Source organism: Otolemur garnettii, unplaced genomic scaffold (assembly GCF_000181295.1).
Source record: "Otolemur garnettii isolate 467f Iridium unplaced genomic scaffold, OtoGar3 scaffold00015, whole genome shotgun sequence".
Taxonomy (NCBI): Eukaryota; Metazoa; Chordata; class Mammalia; order Primates; family Galagidae; genus Otolemur; species Otolemur garnettii.
Genome location: NW_003852410.1, coordinates 3411333 through 3437050, shown reverse-complemented (window position 1 = coordinate 3437050; position 25718 = coordinate 3411333). Strand labels below are relative to the sequence as shown.

General features: G+C 42.2%; 1 protein-coding gene across 2 annotated transcripts in view; it reads left to right on the top strand.

Moving 5' to 3' along the window:
- The window catches only part of GRM7 (glutamate metabotropic receptor 7), an 899252-nt gene extending 895425 nt beyond the window's left edge, over window positions 1-3827 (top strand). For both annotated transcript variants that reach the window (XM_003785475.2, XM_003785474.2), the window contains one exon: window positions 2633-3827. In XM_003785475.2, the coding sequence (XP_003785523.1) occupies window positions 2633-2682 (50 nt within the window). In that variant the 3' untranslated portion in view covers window positions 2683-3827. The remainder of the gene's footprint in view (window positions 1-2632) is intronic.
- The last annotated feature ends 21891 nt before the right edge of the window (window positions 3828-25718 follow it).

The window sequence follows — 25718 nt, the reverse complement described above, 5'->3', positions numbered from 1 at the left end:
CTTTGTGAGAGAAAAATCGACTAGCTATTTTAAAATAAAACGTGTATTTCTTTAACAAGTATTTCATCGCACAACTATTTTGAGGTAAGCAATTTCCTTTCCTGGATCATAAACTACATTGCTATTTAAATAAATGGAATTATTAGAAGCCATAGGCACTTATTTTATTTACTCCTACAGCTAGAATGGTTTAAAAATAAACATTATAACAAATTGGACATCGCTGTGAAACATACACAAATTGCCCTTTTAGAACCTGCACAGACTTCATTATAATTTTGAGGCAATGTTCCTAAGCAATTTTGCAAAGAAAGCACACACTGCAGCTTATCCTTTATGTAGAATTTTATAATTTAAAAATAAACTTATACATTATATTCTCTGATGAGAAACTGGGATAGTCCATCCATTGGTGCTATCAACAGTGCACAGGGTGGGAATTATTCTCTCATTTTACAAAGAATATGAGACTTTCAGCATCATGACTCTGAGCTAGGTCACACCTCAGGTAAGTGATGGAGCTGAATCAGAACCCAGATTCATTCTCTTCCTGTCCACCTGCAGTGGGGCCTTCCTACCAGAGCAAGGAGAAGAAAGTGCAGACTCAGACATCCTACTTTTAGAAAATTGGTCCCTCTAAGTCTTAGACTCTTTCCATGTAAAATGGAGATCATAAATGGTAGCCATTTCAAGGCTACGTGAGAACACAAGAAGATGGATCATTCAGGCAAAGCATCAGTAAAATGCCATCACAGTCATTTCTGATTTTTAAAATATAACCTCATCTTGATTTTAATTTAATCTAAACCAATGGTCGGGTTTATACCATGCAGATATAATATTTTCTAACCTACTTATTCTTTCAATAAAAACTCTTCCTGAGTAATTGGTATTTGATAGTAACCAATTGGAGGAAATTTAATTTTTCCCCCACTGGATAGTTAGGCTTATCTAGAAAACAGTCTTAATTACATAATAGAGGTGGCCTCGGATCTTGAGGTCAGAACAAGCTTTTTGGTTCCCTCCCCTGCCCCGCACCTTTGTTCTGAGGATAATTAGTTTGCTGGCATTTGACAAGGCTTGTTGTGACAATTACTTGCATCTGTTGGCTGACGTTTTCTAGCTATAACTCCATAAACAAGCTTCAGAGTCAAGAAACATCTTTAGAAAATTTTCTTCTTGTATCCAAGCTAAGTATCTTATTGAAGATGATGAATAAATACTCTGATAACAAGGGGAAGCTTGTTGGAAGACTTGGGTATTAATGAAGCCAGGGGTTTGTAAAGGGAGGAGACATCGTGATTGAGTTCTCATAACTAGATTTTCCAGGAGATCCTGAATTTCATATCATTCTATTTTTTTCCTTTAATTGTCATGAATAAATGCCAATGATTTAATGGAGAAATAAATCTTCAAATCAAAATTTATCAGGAGGGAGTGTTCTAATTTTTATTCCAGAAAATAAGATCAATATTTTTATATCATGCATTTTGTGTGATGACTATGATCATATAAGAATCTATAACAAACTAGATGTATTATTCAAAGTTCAAATATAAACTCTCTCCCAGTTAATACAGCCTCTCAGTTCCTCTAAAATCACATTATGAGCCATTACTTAAGAGTTTTGAAAGAATTCTTGTTACTTCTCTATGAACAATTCTATTTGGAACCTAAGAACAGGAAACAAAATAAGCCATTGGTAAATACTACATGACAGTGACCAACAGAAGATGATACAAAACTATTAAGATTCAGTGAATAAAGAGTGTATCCGATCACTTCAACCCGATGACTTGGTATTGAGAACTGGAACCTACAGCAGAGTCCTACTATGAGACCTTGTTGTCTTTATTTATTGCATGAGGACAGGAAAACATCTGCTGTGCTCGCTGGCTGGCATAGTGCCTAGCCCTGTGTCTGCCCTGTGTCTGCGCCTCCTGACACAGATTTACTGATTGAGGGCATGAATGTAGTTGAGTCCTAGAACCACCATACCCAAAGGAAAAAGCAATTTCTACATTTAAAGAAAACAAATGCAAACTCTTGAGACTCCTGGCAGATTTAAGTGAGTTTCAAATCTTAGCAGAAATAGTTCTGCAAGTTATCACTTGCAACCTATTGATGATAACATTATCCTAGTCAGTCTTTAGTCCTTTGATAGTGTGAATCCCAGTGGAGAAGATGCGAACCCGGTTGACCTAATCTGCGTCGAACTCAATTAATTCCAATGGCTTAGGACAGACTTTTCCCAAGCCCTTTTCTAATGAAAAGGTCTTAGAGAAGGTAATATAGTAAACTCTACTGAAATGTGGATGGGTCCTTTAAGTGTAGGGTTGTAATTAAAAAGTGTGGCAACCTCTGATAATTTACTAGCCTTATGGACCATAACCTGGGATCCTGGATGCATATCAGGAAAGAGAACTTAGATGGCTTGAGAATCACTGGGAACTTCAGGTTTTAGTGAACAAAAGCTTAGAAGGAGTCAGAGGAATCCAAATTTGTGCATGTATTTCTCAAAGCTGTGTCGTCTTCCCTTGACTTTGCACCTCAAGACCAAAGTTCTGATTCTACCTCTTCCAGTGTAAACAGGGTTATTGATGCAACTGACCTCTTCACATTTTTCTTTCAGGCCCTGCTGCAAAAAAGAAGTATGTCAGTTATAATAACCTGGTTATCTAACTGGTTCCATTCCATGGAACCATGGAAGATGAAGACCTTAGTTATTGCGTCAACCAACCTGGCATAGGACACTTTTGGTCCTACTCGCTTCCCATCACCAGAGGAGCTTCCCCACCGGAAGACCAATGTTAGAGGATCCAAGCATCCTAAACAGCTGCTTTATGAGATATCCTTACTTTATCTTGGCTTAATAAGTCACTGGCATCAGCACTGCCAACTCGGCTGCAATTTTGGAACTTCCCTACCAAAGGGAGTGTTGAGACTCAAGTCCCACCCGGGCTCTTTCGGATGAACCACTGAGAGCCACAGGACCGTTTTGGGGCTGATCTGTCTTTCTACGTATGTACTTCCGGGTTGCAAGGTTTTGAAATTTTCTGTACAGTTTGTGAGGACTTTTGCACTTTGCCATCTGATGTCGTACCTCGGTTCACTGTTTGTTTTCAAATGCCCTGTTTTCATAGAACCCTATTCTCTCAGACAGTGGGATATTTGGGAAAAAAATTTAAAAACAATTAAAATATTTGAAAGATCTCAGCAGACTGAACAAAATACACATCTGCACATGACTGTATAATTATGATTATAGTACCACTGCAAACCATGTTATTTTTTTTTAAGACAAAAAAGATATTTAAAGACCAAAAACTGTGCTGAGAAAGTATGCCCCACCTATCTTTGGTATATGATAGGTTACAGGAAAGGAAGATATTGGCTGAACTGAACAGAGGTCTTGATCCTTGGAATGCATGCCAGTAATGTATTTTACAGTACCTGTTTATTTTGTTCAATATTTGTGTTTGTGTTCTTTTTGTTTCTTTAATTAGGGTATATGGATATTTTGCAATAATTTCAATAATTATTAAGCTGTTTGAAGGAAAGAATAATGGCTTTTTCACGTCTTGAGGTTTTGTTCATGCCCCTCTTTGACTGACCAGTGTGATAAGGACTTTAAAAAAAAAAAGCATGTATGTTTTCTACTGTTTGTAATAAGTACTTTCGTTAATCTTGCTGCTTATGTGCCAATTTAGTGGAAAAAAATACAAAAACAAAAAAACCCCTGCTGAAAAATTCCCCACTTTCCATTCTATTTCGATTCTGTGATATTGTCCAAGAATGTATCAATAAACTACTTTGGTTAACTTTTTTATTTTCTGCAATAAATATTTTTAGTTGGTTTTTCCCCTTTAGTTACAGTTTATTTCATAAAGTCCTAAGTTAGAGAAAGATGCAGACAGCCCCACTTGTTAGAGTAACATGCTCTAGTTTACAGCTAAAGCCGTACCTGGAATGCATACTAAAAACCACAAGATGCTATGCTGTCTCATAGAAAAGGAACGATCACAGTGCTCATGCATTTTTTTTTTGTTGTTGTTGTTGTTGTTATTTGTAATTGAAGTTGAGTCCTGACAACTCTTAGATATTTACTCAGGAAATTATCTATCAAAACCAAAAAAGTTGAGAAAGGAAGGAGAAAATAAAGAATAAATTTTCACTTAAATAGGGAGTGTTATGGGCCAATTTAGCGAAAAGATAAACATCTTTGAAAAATTTAACTGAAGTACACAAGTAAGGTGACCTACTGTATTTAGTGCATTTGTCAACAAGAATGGTGGTCAGGGTGTCAATGGCAAGATTAAGACTTAGGATTCCCAAAATGCAACAATAGGAAATGTCCTCATGAATTAATTCACAGCATCTGGAGCATCCGGAAAGACAAATGATTATTTACAGAAGGGAACGTTGGTTCTTAGCACTCAGATCTGGGCCCCAAACCCATAGTGATTTAAGTGATCCATTTGGATCTAATTAACTGCTTTTCTGCTTTAACTAATAAAACCCACACCTGTCTCCCACCTTTGGCACCTGCTGAACTCTTCCTACTGTCCCTTGGCTCCCTTGGCTCAAGTTTACAGAGACCAGAAGACTCATCTAAATATCAGACTGAAGAAAATGCAATGTCTTTCCCAGTTTTCCCTGTCCTTTAAATACCCTTCAACCAACAAACCTTGGCAATGCAAATCCACGAAGCAATGACTTTTGGGTTATCCATGTTTTTAAGTTGTAAAGCCATATAAACTAGTGTAAAACTGGCTCCCCTTCCTGCTAATTGTCCTTGGGGGAATTATGTGAACATTCTGAATCCTCTATTTCTTATTTAGAAAATGAGCTAATACTACTACATCCCTGATAGGGTTATAAAGGTTCCAAGAGGAAACCCATGCCACAGACTTACCACAGGGCTCAGCACAAGGTTACCTTGTCTTATGCAACACCCATTGTGGCCACCACTGCTACCACCACTAGAATCAGCATCAAGGTGGTGGTTATATTTTGTTTTAATAAAGCTGTTCTGTGGCCGGGCACAGTGCCTCACACCTGTAATCCCAACACTGTGGGAGGCCGAGGTGGGAGGATTGCTTGAGCTAAGGAATTTGAGGCTTGTCTGAGGGAGAGTGAGACCCAGACTCATGAAAAAAATTGAAAAACCCAGCAGGGCACCACACTGAGCACCTGTAATCCCAGCAGCCTTAGAGGCTGAGGCAGCAGGATGCCCACAGTCCGAGTCTAAGGTTGCAGTGAGCTCTGACACCATTGCACTCAGCTCAGGACATAGGGTAAGAGTCTATCTCAACAACAACAACAACAACAACAACAACAAAAAAAAAACCCAAAACCATGTTTTGTACTTTCATGTTCATGGAAACAAAGCCCATAAGACAGAATGTAGTATGTGAACAAGCCAGGCTGTGTTCTGGCCATGTGGTAGAAATCATTTCCTTCACAGAAGAATTAATTAAGAGCCTTTCTCAATTATTCAAACACACAACAAAGAATGGGAAAGTAGTGAAAGCAATTCCATTTAGAATTGGAAGTAGCTACCTGAAAAACCCTTGGCTCTGCCTCTGGGTACCCGGATAATGATCACAATATTCACAGTGATGATGAAAATTAAAACTTCTATAACACTATAAGAATTAGTTATATTTATATATAATATGCTTTCTTAATATTATATACATTACAATTTATGCTTTGTATAAATACATATCAATTTATTTAGTTCCCCAAATGGAGTTCTAATTATTATCTACAACCCTAGTCTCCAACTCAGTAGTGTTGGGACAGTGTTTCTATAGCCATAGAGAAGATGTATTATGGAAAATCTGTATTAATAGAAAACATCATCAATGCTCAGCAGCACAGTAAATGCCCACTCCCCTCCGATCACCCAGGTCTCCTGCTCGTCTCCATCCACACCGAGCACACCACACTTCAATATTTTAGCATGTTGCAGTTCTCTTACCTAACACATTCTTCCCACAAATACCCACATGACTCAATTTCCTCATTTATTTCCATGTTCTTCTTAAATCTCATCAAGTCTGAGGTCTTCTCTGACCATTTGAAAAAGGACAGTCCTCTACCCAGCAGCCCAGTGAATCCATGAACCTGCTTTATTTCCTTTACAATCACTTGTGATTATCCAGCCCTTTAGATTTGCTCTCTCATTTTTGTCATTTCCTTTCTGCAGTGTGATCCGGGAGATCTAATAGAGTCAGTTGTGCTTTTTTTAATATTATAGCATTTACAACAATGTTGGACAAGTAGGAGGCAGCCCGTGAATATTTGTGAGTCAATGCAAGCAAGAATGAATAGATGAAGGGAAAGAGCTTGAGAGTATCAAAGGAGGGCTTGGTAATTTGTGCCACCGAGTGCGTATGGGATTCCTTCTCAAGAGGGACCAGAGCTGGGAATTTAAGGGCAAACCCTCAGGTCATCAGGAGGACGAGATCAGTGTGCGCACATTTCACACTGAGCCTGAGCAGCAGAGTCAGGGGCTGTGCTACTTCTGATAGATGATGTTTCTTTTTATCAGATGAAACTGTCTTTGGGGGAAAGGAAGAGGGAATTTGATACAGACACCTGTTACTGATTCTGAATCAGAAACATTTCCATCTGAAGGAAGAAAGGAGACGACAGGAGTTCCAATGCCTGTGTTAGAGCACTGAGCTCCACCACCTACTGGCTCAGCAGTCTCAGGCAATCCATGCACCCCCGCAATCCTCTGAATCTTCGTCTTTACAGTGGGACTAGCTTGTGAATTCATGCCTTTTCATTAATCAGCTGATTCCGTATGAACTCGTAACTGAATACTAACTTCACTTTCAGAATGTGTTTATCAAGACTGCACAAAATAATTTAAAACAGCTTTTAAGTGTGGGCCTAAGGCAGCCGGCAGTGCATTTGGCAGTGGCATAACCAACACACTTGGGCTCCAGTGCACTAAAATCCCATAATTCCTCTCCCAATGGCTGGTACTATATTACTTCCTATAGGACATTTATTTTTCTATAATTTATCCCCTTATAAAATTTGCTTTATCATACCCTGTCTTCAGTGTCTGTTGAGGTCCTGATACTCATTATCTATTCTCTACTCCAGTTTCTGAGCTGGTGATAAGCCTGCTTTGCCAAGCTCAAGGTAATGATATTCATCAGCATTATTCATCAGCATTAATGGGTGTATGTGTGGTCTCTTAGCCAGTCAAAATCCCCAAAATACTGCAGGAACAATCAGTCTATGCTATTTTCACTGGCAAATAATAATAATGCTAAATGCACCAAAGCAAGGGACTCCTGTCTGTCATGTCTTGTAAACATCGAGATACTTGTATCTACAGCATTTCTCTTACTGTCCATCATAAAAGGGGAGAAATCAGACTGTATCACTTCATTAACCTTGAGTGGCTTCCAGGACTTTTTCTTTCTGTCCAAGTGTTAATAAGATAGCAGCCTGACAGTCTTCCCTGGAATCCTGCCAGAGAATCAAATCAAGTTCATGCATTATTCCCAAAGTCTTTCTACTTTGAAGTTCTGGGCACCTCCAGACTCTGACCACTGCTCCCACTCTTCAAGACTTCTCAAGGTGAGAAGACAGAGTATGTCCACCCACCAGACTAATCTACCTTCATGCCCACAGAATTGGCACCATGGCCTGAAATCACAGATTGGTTGTTTTCTGAATTTGCCATGATGGATTTATTTTCTTCAGTCATTTTACTGGGCCATCTAGTAATGTGAATAATGGTCAAAGAGATATTGGTACCTGAGCCATAAACCGTACAGAGCACCCAATTCTCTCACTCATGTAGCCTTTCTTACTCTCTGAACTTTCACAGCTTCCTGACTCACACACTGTTGAATTTTCCCTGCCTCTTCTTGTCTTATACTTCTCCTCTTTAGAAAAAGTAAGTTAATCAATAAAGAGAAGGTGAAGGGAAAATGCAAAATTCTGATTTTTTGCTATAACTTTTGTCTCACACAAATGTATCTCAAATGTTAAATGAGTCAGCTGAGGATCTTATCAAAAACACAAATTCTGATGCAGCCAAGGGGCCAGGAGTTTGCATTTCTAATATACTCCCTAGGGGTGATCACATTTTTACACCTTGTACTGGGTTTGGTTCTTGCCCCTGTTAGCATATCAGATTCACCTATAGACATAAAATACCCCCACCACCAGGTGTCACTACAGAGAATGTTTTAATTGGTCTGGGTCAGAGTTGTCCAACCTGAAGCCTTTGGGTTACATGCAAATTATTTGAGGCCTATTTTGCTTATTTGTGGTATTCAATATCAAGAAAAGTATGCATAGACTTTTTCTTCTGTTCATCAACTTTCATTAGTATTTGTGTTTTTAATGTGTGGCGCAAGACAATTCCGCTCACAACGTGAGGTATGGGTGGCCACTGTGGCACCCTGTCACTGCACTAATAAAAATAGCCAGGACATGGATTAGAAGTACATGCTTAAAAGAGGTAGACTTTCCCTAGAGCAGAGACAGCCTCAAATAACCTCTGTCATGGCCTTTTATTGAAGCATACAGCAGATGTGGGGGCCCATGTGCTGGAGCTATGTGCTTAATGATCGCTACATGCTCTTTCCCAGGGCTCAACTCCTACCCTGTTGCACCACAAATGTCCAAGGTTCAACACCTGCTTGCTCAGGAGTGACTGATCTTATCTCATTAACGCATGCACTTGCTTGAGGGCTTGTCTCTTGAGCACTGCAAAACATCTCCATGCTAGCTAGGAAATTGTCTCTTGAGGGAGGCCCTGGGAGTGGCCACTTCTATAAGCCTGGTGCTCAGTCTCCTACAAAAATGCTGGCCATACCTCGGCTCTGGAGTAAGCCCTAGACATCATTTTCTTTGGCAAGCTTCCCACTTTAATGTGTAGAGGGTCTAAGATTAATATTCCAATTGACAGGATCTCTAGTGAGCACCAGAATTTCCTAGAGTGTTCATGAAAACACAGAATGCTGAGCCGCACCCAAGGTTGAACTCAATAGGCCTGGGATCTGAGCTATTAATTTGCATTTCTAATAATTGCCCAAGGCACCATTTTAAAGTCTTGGACTCAGCAGTTAGGTAAGAAGCCAAATCCCCTTCCCTGGAGGAACTGCTGGTCTACAGGAAGTGTCCAGTGTTTCTCAGATGCTCTGCTTTTATCCGGAGGGAGCTCTGCAAGACACCCAGTCTGGATGTCCACAGAACACTTCAACCCAGAGTGGCGCTTTGCTAACTGCACATCTGTTCCTCTACTGTCCCCCCACTTCCACTAAGAAAACCTGGACATGCTGATGCTTTATTTGGTTTCCTGTTACTGTACTCTTTACTAACTTGTGGACTCCAAAAGGACATAGAAACCGGGCAGGCAGGTCCCCAGCTGCCACATATTGGGTTCCATAGTTGAGAAATTGCTTTTCCTCTCAACTGCAGAAAACTATTCACTAGGAGAAAGGAGAGTAGCATTTCCCAGAGAACAATCATCCTAACTCTGAGCCAGCCAGCTCGCTAGTGGCATCCATTGTTAGAGTAATTGGCGTATATATATTGTTTACCTTCTAATTCTAACGAACAAAGCTGTCCTGCAAATTCTACATCTGGCAACTGAGTTGCACAATGATAGAGTCCATCTTGGGGACTGCCATCCTCCTGGGACAATTTATAACTCAGAGAAACTGGGACAGGCAAATCACCCTGGACCACGAGCCAAGGGGCAGGAAAGCCTTTGCTGCTCCCCAGATATTCGGTGCGTGGAGACAGGGTAGAAAGAACTGCGTCAGGAACTGTGTCCTCAGCACCATGCTGATCAACTCACATGCATCACCCCATTCAAACCTGAAAACAGCTCTGTGTGGGGAAAACTGATGTTATCCTCATTATAAAGTGTAGTAAAAAGAACAACAGAGTGGCATGACAATTTCCCTAATGTCAAACAACGGAGAAGTGGCAAAAAGCTGGAATTTGAACTCACGTCTTACCAGCTTTGGACCCTATACTATGAAACACTAAATTAGAATGCCCAGAACATTGAATGTTTCCCCACTTTGATTTCTCCAGCATCTGTAAGTTGATCAAACTGTCCTCTGGAAAGAAACCACCGGGCTTTCCTTCTGTGGCTCCTATGCCTTTTCTGCCAAGGGTCTCTAAGCCAGGCCCTCTGAGGGGTACAGAGAGACGTCTGTGGCACAGGCCAACCCCTGGCTGTGTGCTCCATGATCTCATACATCTGCCCCCCATCAGCTGCAGGTACCCAAGGATATCTCATTTGCCCAAGCACAACAATCACAATCACCATATATAATAAATCCCCAGAATGAAATAAGATTTTTACAAGAGCAGTGTATGTGTGGACAGTGCATAATAATAATTATACTAAGATAAGACTATTAAACCCCATTGAAAGTGATTCAGAATGAATATTATAGAGAAGTGCTCACACAGTCATTTTCAAGACCATCTCCATGACATAAATACACGTAAGTATGCCAAGAAAAAGCTTCAAGTATACAAAATGAGTTACACAAGTATGAATTATTATTTACTCCTGATTTTTTCCCCTATGCTTTCTGTTTCCTTTGCAATAAGGATGTGCTATGTTTATCCTCAGAGGGGAAAAAAAGTTAGTTTCAAATACGGATTTGTGCTGACATGAAAAATAGCACAGGATGCTGGCTTCCAAACCAAAATCGTTTCTGGACACAAACTTGAGAGCAGCTGCTATATTAAAATCACCGAAGGGCTTTTGAAAACTACTGATGCACAGGGTTCATGCTAGATAAACTAAAGCAGAAACTTTGGGGGAAGACCCAAGCATTGATGTATTTTGCCCAGGATGTGTTCTTGAGAGACGCATGGTCTCCCAGGCCGAAGAATTGCAAGAAAATTGGAAATTATAACCAAGAGCCACTTCCACCCATCAGAGTCCCAGCTTCCACCTGTTCCCAGCATGTACTGCCAGACAGAAAAGCCAGCACCCCCAGCGGGCCAGGAGACCTGGGGATGAAATTATGCATGTGGACCTTTGTGATGTAACAGAAATTTAAGCTAGTGCTTAAGTATTTTCCAAAATAAATGTGGAACACTTGCTCTTGTTATGCACAAATAATCAATGGCACATGGATTAAGAATATAAATGGCAAAAGAAAAAAAAACCCTTTAAAAAATAGGGTCAGTATATTTCTGACCTTGAACATAGGGATTTTTTTTTTGAGACAGAGTCTCACCATGTTGCCCTGTATAGAGCGCTGTGGTATCACAGTTCACAGCAACCTCAAACTCTTGGGCTCAAGTGATTCTCTTGCCTCAGCCTCCCAAGTAGCTGAGACTATAGGCATTCATCACAATGCCCGGCCATATATTTTTTTATTGTTGTCATTGTTGTTTAGCAGGCCCAGGCCAAGTTCCAACCTGCTAGCCACAGTGTATGTGGCCGGTGCCCTAACCACTGAGCAATGGGGCACTGAGGCAAGAATAGTTTCTTTAAAAAGATAGAAAGAGGACTCATCATAAAAGGAACAGCTGATAATCCTGATTACACTAATGTTTGGTACCCCTGCTAAAAATAAAGTGGGAACAAAGCTGTGTACCCTGTGAGAAGATATCTACGAAACATATACCAGCCAAGGAGTAATACTAGGAATAAACACCTGTATACACCTAGAACATATACATCAGGAGTGTGTCTGTGCAGGCTATGAGCTGAATGTGTGTGTCCTTCCCCTCCAATGTGATGGCATTAAAACCCTTTGGGAGGTGATTAGGGTTAGATGCAGGCAAGAGCCTGCACCAATGGGAACAGTGTCTTTTGTTCCCAAAAGATAAGAGAGCTTGCTCTGCCCTGCTCTCTGGTGTAGCAAGGTACAAGAAGAAGTCCTCTAACTGGGAGGAGGGCCTTCACCTGGACCCTACCACACTGCATCCTGACTTTGGACTCCCAGACTCCAGTATGGTGAGGAATAAATTTCTGTCATTTATATGCTACCTAGTTTATGATGTCCTGTTATAGCAGGCTGACTAAGGCACTAGGTGTGTGTGAAATATACACATGAACATGTAAATAAAATATTAGAGATGTGTGTGTGTGTACAGATATATATGTGTGTGCATGTGTGTATATATATAATCCCCTTGAAATTAAGATTAACAAAACAATATAAGAAAGACAAGTACTTTACAGAACAGGAAAACATAAGACTAATAACATCAGAAGAGATGCTCAACTTCACTAGTAATCAGGGAGAAGTCAGTCAAGGTCATGGTGAGCGAGCACCTTACATCCTTCCCAGTTCAATGGGCAATGTCAAAAAAAAAAAAAAAGTGAGTAAAAGGGATCCCACATATTACTGGTCCAAGTGTTAATTGTTATCACCATTGAACAAAAAATTTCCCTCTTATGAAGTTGAACAAACTTTCCCATTCCCTGTGACCCAGCAGCTCAGCATTGACGCAACAGGCATTTTGGGGACATGAATTAGTGTCTGTAGTAGCACTGCACCTAATGATGAAAACCTGGAAACAACCCAAAGTTCATTGACAGGAAAATGAACAAATGAACTGTAGCAGCATGTTATGACAGAATACCATGGATGTGTGAAAGCAACAAGATTACTCAAGTAAATCTCAGTAAAATAATATTGCGTGAATGAAGCAAGTCCCGAGAGAGCATCTATAAAATTCAGAACCACAGTTACCTCTTAGGAGAAACAGGGAGCTAGGATCAGGAAGAGGTAATACCTAGGTGGATGTGAATTAATTATTGGCACTTTGGTAATTCCTGGGCTGGGTATGATAGTAAGTGCTCGTTATGTATATGTTATTGAAACGTAAATAAAGAAAGGTGCACCTGGACCATCAGGGATGGTGCTTCATGGACCAACAATGCTGACTACTTTCATGCCTTTGAGGTCACACTGCACACAAAACATGGAGATTCCAGGCTTCTTTCTCTGCATCTAAAATGATATGATTATCGTGCTGCTGATTAGTGAGCCACACTCTTACAAGTGACTTCAGATAACAAAGTGCCATTGTATCCACTTTCACTGTCTCATTTAGTCTCATTCTGTTAGATGGGTTGATTCTATTCTCATTTGACAGAAGAGGAGAAAACCAAGGGGCCAGGGAGTTAATTAGGCCAAAGGCCCTTATCTTACAGCTAATAAGAAGAGGAGCCAAAGCCTGGATCTAAGACCTGCAAAGATAAAACAGTCCTATTTTTTTTTTATATTCAGATTAATATGAAGGAACAAATTATGTGGTTCCATTGTTTGTGTTTCTAAGGTAAAGTTCAAGTTGTAGATGAGCCCTCCATCCAGGGCGTCTGCTGTACACCCTTACAACGTGCCCATCAGATGAGAGTTTACCAATCTGCGCCCCTCCTGATTTTCACCTTCCCTCCTCTCCCTCCCTCCCACTTGAATATACTAGTACTTTTCTCTGGTATGGGCATGTAGTTGTTTTCCTATTCGTTCATTTATTGAGTACATTAGATGCTTGCTTTTCCATTCTTGTGATACTTTACTAAGGAGAATGTGTTCCAACTCCATCCAGGTTAATACAAAAAATGTGAAGGCACCATCTTTTCTTTTGGCTGAACAGTACTCCATGGTATACATATACAACATTTTATTAATCCATTCGTGGGTTGATGAGCACTTCAGTTGCTTCCACATATGGGTGAATATATAAATTGAGCTGCAGTAAACATTCTACTGCAAATGTTCATGTGGTAAAATGGTTTATTTTCTTCCGGGTAGATACCTAGTAATGGAATTGTGGGATCAAATGGAATGGAATGTCTGCATTTAGTTCTTTTAGGATTCTTCATACTTCTTTCCATAGAAGCTGTATTAGTTTGTAATCCCACCAGCAGTGCAAAAGGGTTCCCTTTGCTCCACATCCACACCAACACTTGCAGCTTTGGAATTTTTGCAGGCATCCTCAAACTCTGGCCCAAGGGCCACATGCAGCCCTCCTAGGACATTTATTTATCCAACCCACCAGGTATTTTTGCTGCCACTTCCTGTCCTGCTTAGCAGTCGACTTGTCCTGGGGCCCACAGTCCGGCCCTCCAACGGTCTGAGGGACAGTGAACTGGCCCGCTCTTTAAAAAGTTTGAGGACCCTGGGCTAAGGTCAAAACCTAGCTTCCACAATGGTATAAGGGATAAAAGAAGTGATACAACTGTCTTTTTAAAGGAATCCTAGAAGCTCTGTAGGAAGGGCTGGAAAGAATCAGTGTGTATTTATAAAAGAGAAACAGAACCACCAGGTCAGCCACATCCAGAACACCTGCATCCATTCTGCATGGGGGTGATTCTACCCTCAAAATCAAGAAGCCAGGAGTACTGAGAGCTACTCAGTGGTCCTTTTTAATCCTCAGTCCTTGGTTTCATTAATCTGATATTCTGTTACATCCCACTGAGAAACATGAATCCCTGCTTCCATCTGTGATGCCTGAAATATTGCCATCACACGTCCTGGCTCCTGGGAGACCTCACATTTGAGAACCCACTGTAGAGAAATAAAAGATCTAGGAAACACTCACTTTTTATCAGATCAACCCCCTCATTTGAACCTCACAAATGTGTCCAACAACCCACTTTTTCCTGAGACTCTTTTGGTTTTAGCAAGTCCTAAAGGACTAATTCCAGCTCTTTAGTAATACTCCAATCCCAGGCAAACTGAGGTGGTTGATCCTACTAACCTCACCCCTTCAGTAACCCCACTGTGACACTATAGGCCTCCTGCTTCCCTTATGATTGGATGAAATCTGCGATAGGTTAAAATAAAGCCCAGGGGTTTCATATGTGAACAAGTTCATGTCTATCTCCTTGAAGGTAACTTGGCAGTTCTGGACATAAATCTTTCCTACAGATTCCCTACATCTACTCATTTCCCCCCTCTCATCTATATGTTCTCTTTCCAAATACTCTCCTCTCACATTAACAAGGACACTAATATATGTGTGTACATATGTGTATATATATCAGGTGCATATATACTTTCTTTGAACAAAACCCTTCCAGACCAAGGTTTCTGACACTCAAAGAATTAAATTATTATATTACTGAATCATAGAATTACATACAGTTCATGTCTTTACTCTCTTTGGGCAGGAGTTCAAAATTGAAAAAGACAAATGAAAATGATATGTACATAATAATCTCCCTACATTATCATGTTGGGAGAAGAAGGACACACCTGTCTCCAGCTCAGTCACAATTTAGAGGGAATGACTTCAGTATCAACTTGTCAAGGCCATTGCCTTACATTGTATCTAGACACGCACATTAATTACACTAATGAAGGTCATCAACATCTAAGACAACCTGACAGTCAGGCTGCACCTGGTCTACAAAGGACATAGTTGACAGAAAAGCCACTGGTACCATTAGAACTGCACTCCTTTTTCATATATTGGTAACAAATTGTCCATCACAATAATGCCTTTAGGGGAAAAATTGTGTGTGGCATATTTCAAAGAATATAAATTACAAGAAGAAATGTGTGATGTAATACAAGCTATCTACCTCCACCATCTGACATCATGCAGTTGACTCCTCTCAATACTGGTTCTCAGACTCTAAGGAACATCAGAATCGCCTGGAAATGTGCTGTGATCTGAATCTTCGTGGTTCCTCCCACCTCCCTCTGCTGGCCCCCGAATATAAGTTGACATCATAACCCTCAAGATGGTGGTGTTATCACATGGGGCCTTTGGGAGATAATTAGGTCATGAGGGGTAAGTCCTCGTGATTGGGATCAGTGTTCTTATAAAAGAGACCCAGCTAGAGACCTGTGTTGTCCCATCCACCATGTGAGGAAATGAGAAGGTGCCTTCTAGGAAGCAAGAAACCGTTCTTTACTAAACACTGATCCATAGGCAACTTGATCCTGGACTTCCCAGCAGCCAGAACTGTGAGAAGAAAGTTTCTACTGTCTCTAAGCTACCCAATCTCTGATGTTTTGTTACAGCAGCAAAAATGGACCAAGATAGGAGGCTTGTTGAAAGCTGTGCTGCTGGACCCACCTCTACCATTTTTAATTTAGTAACATTGGAATGGAACCCGAGCATTTGCATTTTCAGCAAGTTAGCTTTGTGGATCCTATTCAGTTCAGGAAGGATCACATTTTGAAAATGGAGCTCTAGCAGGGGTAGGAAAGTCACATTTCCCTGAGTCAAGGAGTCTCACATCTAAACTGGACCAAGTCTCTCTCTTTGGAGAGAACATGGCAACCATGCAAATGCACCTTCTTAAGGATTCCTTAATACTTACTGACGTGGAATTCTGCCCATCTATTGGGAATGGCACATAGGTGATCACAACCCTCGAATGGTGATGGAGTGAGAACCATGTGACAGCACAAATACAGTGAAACGTAAACTCAGGTTTATTTGCTAATGCATGAATGTTCATTGTATAATTCTTCCACTTTTATATTCTTCACAATTTTGTAATAAAATTTTATAAGAAAAATCCAATTTCCACTGTCTTTTTCAGTCACATTTGAGATTATACAGAAACTCCTTCATTTATTTAATGTTTATACGTTTCCTCTAGAATTTTTAAAAGAATTATGTAATGGAAATGATATATGAGGGCTTCCCAGAAAGTATTTTTCAGTATGAAAATTAGAGACACACATTGTTCATATATACGCCTGACATACAAAAAAGTGTTTAGACATTGGGGTGTTATAAGGCTGGTGATGAGTTTATCTGGGGGTCAGTGTGGTGATGGGAGGCATAAGTAGGAGAAAGCGGGGTGAGGAGTTGTGTCATTGATGGGGCATCCACATGACAGACCAACAAAATAGTCAACAAAGTGCCTCAAACAGGATGACATTTCTCTGCAAGCAACAGAAAAGTCAACTAACATACGGGAATTTACTTAAGTAATAAGACAAAATCAGTAGAAGTCTTTTGCAGAAGAAGACAACAACAGCTGAAGTTTTTTGCAGCTGGTGAAGGATGATGTCAGGAACCCAGGTTCTTTTTCTTGTTTTGCTTTATTACTCCCTTTGATGTGTGACTCTCACATTCATGAAATGGCTGCTATACTTCCAGACATCACAGCCACATTCCAAGCAGTAAGAATGAAACAGCTGCAGACCTCTTGCTGAGGCTTTGTATCTTTATTCAGGAAGGGAAACCTCTTCTCAGACTTCTCATAATCTTTTGGCCCCATATGTGCCACATCCAGCCTCTTCTGAAAGTTGGCTGCTTCTGAATCTAAAGTATAGAAGTAGGTTACTGGGAATACGTGATAGCTGAGAAAACTCATTCTCAAACTAATGTCCCGGGAGATGCCATATAAACTTTTCTTACTACTAGCAACTTCTTTACAACTAGCAGGTGACAACTATTTAGGACACAATCCCTAATGCCAATAAGACAAATCAAGAAGATCTCCTAATAACGTATGAAATTCTGGAAAACCTGCCCCAAGTGTTCAAACGGTGAGTGCAGAGCAGGTCCACGTGGACTCTGAGGCAAATCTCCCACTGGGAATGCCATGCAGTGGAGACTCGCGCAGTCTGTAATCCGCAGAACTGTCTTCAGAAAGCTACTGAAATACAGACCATTCCCAGAGTTGCTTAACTAAAACTCACCACAGGAAAATATCAGGGCTGGCGAGGACGGCTCTGACCCATTTTGCACAGATCATTAGGCCGTTTCAGAAGTCTGTTTGCTCTCTGGGTAGCAGCCACCATCCCCACATTCACTCTCATTCTGGATTGCATTTTAAGGCAAATTGTGCACTCAGCCTCTATTGCCAGCACACGAGGAATGGCGATGAGCTGCTCCACTCTAGGCTGTGTTTCTGTGCCAGGCTGTCTTGGAGCAAAACTGAGCCTGGATCCTGCCCCTCCCTGCTGCAGTCCCTCTCATCTACTTTACAGCCAAGACTGAAATCAGGTACAATGCTAAATGGTGGTGATATGTTTCCACCTGAAATGGAGGCAGGACGAATCTAAGATAGGATAAAGAAAGTGTATTTCCATCCTCGTCGGAGCAGATAGATGCCTGTACCTCACCGTCTGTGCAGATCGTCTACTGATTTAAGGACTGTTACATTTTTTTCCACTGATATGTTCTCCACTCCCATTTATTAATCACCTCATCAGACTTTCTGAAAGTCCTTTAGAATCAAAACAGAAGCCATGCAGTCATATCCCCAACTCAGCCCAGTCTTCAAACCACTGCAGTATTATAAAAACATAAACGTATTGCAATGCTCACATTTATCTATTGCTTAGTTCAACTCCTGAGATCATACGGATCCATGCAGGCCTCTAAGCTGTGTTCTGTCCTGGAAAGCCTGTCAACACGCCTTGTGACTGATGTTGTGTGACAATAGCTAGAGAAAGTGGGGACAGTCACAGCACTGTGAACTCCCGTGTGTGTGGAGACTGTGGACGGCCTCTCTCAGCCCTTTTATACTTCTTCAAAAAGGTGGGCTGGAAAAAGAAAATGATACATTTTCCGTGAGTCTCTGCAACCTAAGATTCTGGATGTAAATTAGCTGTCATGATTTAAAAGCCCACATATGGAATCTAGGCAAGTGTGATGGATAATAAAAATATTTTATTTATCCAAAAGAAAGGAAGAAACCAAAAAAATAAAAGAAAGCAAGGAATCTGGCAGCTGGTTAGTTTAAAGCTAAGTGAATTTTGTAATTCTGGTAAATGTAAATAAGTATTCCAATTAAAAGGTAAAGACTGCCAGACTCTTTTTAAAAAGAAATATAATTTTAAGTTTCTTATAAGAAGCACTCTTTAAAAACAGGGCACAGAAACACTGCGAGTGAGAGAATGCGATAGTAGGCTGAACCATGGCCCCAAAGATAACGAGTACTAATCCTGTAAATATGTATATCCTTATTTACAAAAGTCGTCTTTACAAATGTGAGTAAATCGAAGCTCTTGAGATCCAGAGATTATCCCAGATTATCAACGTGGGCCATGAATGCCATCACATATATCTTTATAAGAGGGTGGCTGAGGGACATTTGCTGCACCCACATGGACAGGGAGGCAGCAGTGTCACAATGGAAGCAGAGACTGGAGTGATGTGACCATGGTCGGGAAAGGTTGGTGCTTCCAGGAGATGGAAGAAGCAAGGAAGAGGTGCCCAGAGCCTCCGAGGGGAGCATGGCCCACACCTTGATTTTTAGATCCTGTGACTTAAGACTTCTCTGACTCCAGAACTGTGACAGGATAAATTTGTTACACTAAGCCACTAAGTTTGCAGTAAGGCTTCCAGCAGCCCTAGGAAACTGATACATGACACCCCTGGAACATGACACCCCTTCCCAAACCAACCAAAACAAAGCTGGCCTGACCTTATGCTAGGACCTCTGATACCGCTTCCTGCCTCAGCTGGGGACATTTCATCCTGAAAAAAGGAAAAGAAAGTGCAGCAAGCCTTCTGCTCTGTGTTTTTTCCTGGAAAGCAAAGTTATAAGGCCGTGGAGCCTTCAGGAGGTGACATTTCACTGTCCACTCTTCTCCTTCCTGGGGCTAACATCTGGTCTTAATGGTGACAGAGGACATTGCCCAATTCTAGGGACTTCTGTCTGCATCTTGGTTATGGTGGGGGCAAGTTCTTAAGCTCCTAACTCCAGCAGTGGGCCCAGAGATAGTCGCAAGGTGACTGGCTCTTTCTTGTCCTGGAAGCGGGGACCAATCTGAGCTTTGGGGGCCAGTGCTTCTTTTACAATTCAAAGGGCTCTTTAAGCAAAGGAATATAGGTTTTCAACACAAAATTGCTAGGGGTCCTCCCAGAGCTGAAGAAGTGGCCCATGAGAGTGAGGGGCCTCTGACCTACACTCATCAGCTCACGGTGAGGGCACCGTTCCTGGGGCACAGCCTAGAACCACCGCTCTGGCTGGCAGGTGAGTCGGGAAGCACCTAAGCCCCCAGATTACCTTTTTTCCTGGTGAAATATCTAGAGGGATTTTTGCACCCCGCCCTGACTAATACACCTGTAAAGGGCCACCTCCCTCACGGGCCACAGCCTCTCTTTCTTTCGGGCAGAGAACACTGCCATTTTTATATTCTAGAAACCAACGATTACGCATTTGCTTGTGTCTCCCTTACCTGAGACAAAGAGGATACTTTCTATCTGGTTTGTCATTTCCCCTCACCACACCCCCTCACTACAAAATACTCCCAAACCTTCTTCTGGGGATGGGGTTGCCCATACGCCACAGACGCCCTGTTTCTACGGGAGGAGACGCATTCTGACTTCCGCTACTCCGTTAACGTGTTTCTAATTCCTGACCAGTGTGACGGTAGGGACTCTATTGGACTGGAGCCCTTGTGAAGGTGAACTAAAACTTGGATGTGTGGTCACTAAATCCCCACAGAGCACAGTAGAAAGAGATAACAGACACAGAGGAAGTGGTAGCCAGTGGGGTCTCAGTCCCACGTCCAGGGGAGAAAAGGAGTCAGGACACGGACATGCATGTGCCTAACGCCACATAAGCCCAGCTTCTTCCATGGTGTAGGTCCGGGTACCATGAAGTTGCTTTCCCTCCAAATATTCACCAGGGACCCACCGAATCCCTCCTACCCAGAGCTATAAAAGGCATACAGGGAGGTTGACAAATACTTGTGGAGTGAATAATTTAAATCAGCTTAACAGTGGCCTCCACCAAGTTGCATTGTGGGCCACACAGAGCAACTACCAGCCGCTGTGCTGGAAACTTAGTATTAAAGAGGGAATCAGGAGAGGTCAGAACTAAAATGGTCATTTAGGAGCCAGCCCAGGTCCCATCTTGTAAGAAAAGTATTAAGCACAACTACCAGATTCCATCTGGGTGGTCTTCAGATGCCAGGAGCATGTCCCCTCCACCCCAGCCTGAGGGAGCTGGTCCGTCCTAAACCAGTCTATTCCATTCCCATAGAACTCACCCTGTAAATGTAACGGGGTAAGACAATGTAATGGGGTAAGACAAGGGAGCGGCCTCACGGCCAGGGAAGGGAGGTAACTGTCTGCTCAGGCAAATCCTGAGGGGGGCCTGTGGACAGTGGTTGGTAGGACACAGGACAAGAAAAGACACAGCCAGACATCTCCATGTGGAAGAGAGAGGGGCCAGGGAGGAAGAGAGCTAGGGAAGGGAGGATTGCTGAGCTGGCAGGTGCAGTGCCGGGTCCCAACCCTGGGAAGTGACTAAGGAATTGTCAGAATGGAAAGTAGACCACTGAACACTGTATTTCTTTACATGCTGTGATTTCAATATCTTCATCTTTCCAGGTCTTCAGTGCAGTCTTTTCTGAACACGATGCCTTCTGTGTGAATTGTCTGGGACCCAGCAAGAGGGAGTCCACAAGTTCTAGGACAACCTTCTACCTCCACCGGCCCCGGAATGAATACGTTACGGACAAACCAAATCGGCAAGAAAATTTTAATTGATTTAAAAGTTAACTTCTAAACCCAAATCGACCTTTTTTGTATCATCTACTATTGGTCTTACTTCTTCCATCTGGACTCACACCGAGCCAGACTTGTACCCTTTGCTCGTGACCACCTATCCGATGGTCTTTCATTCCACAGGCCGAGCCATCCTCTCTTAGCACAGACTCAGTTTTGCCTCTGACACTCAGCATGCTCTCTGCTAAACACTCTTGCTTTTTAAATGTTTCTCTTCAAAATGCAACAGAGAGAATTGAAAAAAAATATTCCAGAAGCAGCTGGTCAGTTCTGTGAGTACCAAAGACAGCTCAGAGTGTGCTACATCACATCAACGAAGGGACATTGGTGGGCTCATAGCTAATTAGATCCCCATAGTGGTTCTGTGGGCTGCTTCTAATGACATCTCCTCCTCTGGTTCTTGGCTTTGGCAGAATTTTCTTTGGGGTTGTACTCAAGAAATTACATTCATGTCTCTTCAATCTTCTTAGAGGAGACCCATCATCCAGCCAAATTAAATCTTTTTAGAACCTGATACTAGCATCGTACAACTCCTTCAAAACTTGTGTCATCTGTAAATTTGTGATTCATGAAATCTCTGACTTTACTTAAGATCCTGTGGCAGAGAGCTAAAAGATGTCTCTTTAAGGGAAAGATTGAAGTTCAGGTAGAATGACATGCCTGACCTCAATATTCACCTCTGATCTCATGTGGCTCTGATCTTGTTCTGAGGGCTGCCACACCCAGGAGGCTCAGAAAACTCACTGTGCATTCCAGCCCGGGGTTTACCTCGATGATGCCAGGGTATGACGTATCTGTGCTTCCTCAGTGATCAGCACAGTGCCTTGGGAAGAAAATATGCCAACAGCCACACAACTGATACGCCACAGATCCCTTTATGTCCAGCCTCCTGGCAAATGAGTGGGACTGATTCATGACTCAAGCTGGACATCATCTCCTGCCAAGGATAATTTCCTGTCCTAGGACAAGAGGCCAAATGTGATTCTCCCCACCACATCCTTTCCTTCTGCTAATTCTCAAGGCCTGCGGAGGATTTTGCCTCATTTGTTTCTTACCACCCAGGTCTTTCATTCGGGGTTCTGTCCTTGTTAGGCTGGAGTCTGGAATGCAGAATAGGAAGAGTGAAAAGCAAGTGATAAAACTGGAGAGGCGAGGGAGGGGACTGGAGGCATCAGGCTAACCCCTGGGGAGAAGGCAATTATAGAGTTTGGATGAGAAATGAACAAGGGAAATGAATAGAAAGTAGAAGGGAATTCTAGGAAAATGCAATGGGCCATTTCCCTGCTTTGTGACAGTTTAGACACTCAGAAGAAGAACGTGTTCTGAATGGGCCTTCCGGTGCTGGACCACATTTCTAGGCCTCACACTTAACTGGACCACGTGTCTGTGGCTTTGACGCGTCTCCCTGGTTGGAATGCCTTCAGGTGTGTGTTCACGTTCTTACTTTCCTCTTTTTAACTATATGAAGAGAATTGGTGAGACAGTAGAAAGAAATGGGCCACAGTTCATTTGCAGCACTGCCTTAACCTCATCAAATGAAGGAGAGACCAAACAGGTAATCGTCTTCCTGGTGCAATCACATATTGAAGGCATCCAGAAATCTCCCTGTCCAAAGATGTTTCTCTATTGGCCAACCATTTGCCTGCAACTGCCACCTTTTGCATATATATTTCGGGTTAAGCCATTATCTCTTTAAAGTATCTTACTGGAAAATAAGCACTTCCCAGGGTCTTCTCCCTGCCAAATACTTTATATCAGGGGTCCTCAAACTTTTTAAACAGGGGGCCAGTTCACTGTCCCTTAGACCATTGGAGGGCTAGACTGTGGGCCCCAGGACAAGTCGGCTGCTAAGCAGGACAGGCAGCAGTGGAAAAAACACCTGGCAGGCTGGATAAATGTCCTCGGCGGGCCGCGTGTGGCCCTCAGTCCATAGTTTGAGGATGCCTGATTTGCATTCATTATTTCATTTCTTTCTCATGACAAGCCTGCCAGCATTGGTTTCAAGAGGCTGTAAACTGTAATAAAACTTATGGGTCGAGTTGTGCCCCACCCCCCAAAAAATAGATATTAAAATCTTAAGTTACAGGACTTCAGAATGGAACCTAACTTGGAAACAGGGTTACCGCAGATAATAAAATTAGCTAAAATGAAGTTATACTGGAGTAACATGGGCCTTTAATCCAGTATGACTGATGTCCTTATAGAAGAATATTTGGACACAGTCACAAGGAGATGAATGTGTACAGCTGGTGTCACAGAAAGGAGCGATGCTTCTGCAAACCAAGGAACTCAGTGCCTGCCTGCCAGCCTCAAGAATTAGGAGAGAGGTAAAAGGATTCTCCCACACGTATTTATTTTGAAGGGAGAGCAGCCCTGCCAATACCTTGATTTTGAACTCGTAGCCTCCAGAACTGTGACGTGATTCATTTCTACTGTGTAAGCCACTGAGTTTGTGATACTATGGAAACTCACGGAACAACCAGGAGCTGAGACTGAGTTGAGTTTTAAATGTTGCTTTGCCATGACTTGGGCAACTTTGTGTAAATTACTTTAAGATTGGTAAACCTTTAGGTTTTGCACCTGTAAGATACAGTTATTTGTTCCACTCCTATGTAGATATTTTTTAAGGAACCAAATGGAAACCTCCGCGCTCTGTTTGCTACGATTTCTTGCACCAAGCGAGCAGTCACTAAATGGCACCTTCTGCACTGATCATCGTTACAATCATCATTTCTTCCTTTCTGGCGAAGGAAGAAACTAGAAAATGGGATAAAACCAAGCCCGCAGGTGTGGTAGAGCTGGAGCTTCAAAACGAGGTCTGGTCTGCTTGACTCCAAATAGATGGTCAGAGTCCACTACAGCCAGTAGGAGAGAGATGGTGTTTGCTCAAGAATTTGGGGCTGTTCTAAGAAGATGTAAAGGCTTAAAAGTGAGGGAAGAAAAGAAATGGAGTGTAGTGTATATACAAGGTGATACCTGGGTGGGGACCTCTGTAAGGCAGCCAGGGCATGCAGGAATGTGATGGACACAGCTTTGCTCAACCAGCTCTGGCTCCTCCCTCAGCCGCCCATCCCCCAGTCCATGTTAACAGCTGCTGTTTCTTTCAGGCAATGCTGCTTCATCCTTTCAATAGGACCAAGTTCCTTAAAGGCAGCCACAGGCACAAAAGCCTTCCAGATCCGTGGGTAGCCCAGCGCGCTGGCTTCTTTTCATCCACAGGCACGTGGTCCCTGCCTGTAGCAGTGCCCTGGGCAGCATGAGGGGAGATTCACGGGGCCAAGAGAGTCTGCAGGTTCAGTCGCATTCCCTTAATCCACAGTCACCTTCACTTCACAAACAAAAGCTGCCTGTGGTTCCTGAGCCAAAAGCGCCAGTAACACTGGGGTGATAATATAACATTTGAATATGATTTAAAAACCATGTAAAGGGCTAGCTGATAGAGTTCCAGGAATACCAGCTCATCGGTTCTGGGTGTCTTTTATGTTTATTTTGAAGATGGGGTGGATTAAAAGAAGAAGAGTCGAAAACAGGGAAACAGAAAGATTGCTACAGTTAAGCATCCCAGAACCTCCAGGCAGATCCACCTCCTGCATTTATGGATTTTCTATATGAGGATAGTGAGGCTTGGACACAACCTAACTCTGGTTCTGTCACTACTGCACTGTGTGCCCCGGCCTTGCACAACTAGTTAGTGACACACCAGATCTAAGAATTCGTCATCTGCCTCCCCTTGCACACATGTTCATCCACAGAGGAGGACTAGATACAAAAAGGAATATACGCCACACAAAGGAAAGGGTAGGAATTGTAAGCACCCCATTGAGGAGCACCCAGGCCCTGTCTGCCCTTCACCCGAGTGCAGTCCATGGCAATGTTCTCCTGAATACTATGTTTCTTTAACTGTAGGGACTGCAAAGTTACACTTAGAGGTTTTTTTGAAAATGGAATGATTGGAGCTATGTCTTTTATGCCATAAACACCAGTTAATGCAATTTCAGAGGCAATTTTTAAGTGTTACATTCTGTGTACCTTGCTATGAGAAGTACCACCAGGCCGTGAGAGTGAGAGAGAGTAAGCAATATTATTACATTAGCACATCCCCAAATGGGGTGACGGGCGCCCAGCAGGTCATAAAATTCCATGAAGATATGATAAACCATGTAGATGACTCAATTTGCACGTAAGTTCAAGGACAATTTAACCAAGTTTTAAAATAATAGCTTTTGAAAACCTGAAAATGTGTTACCTAT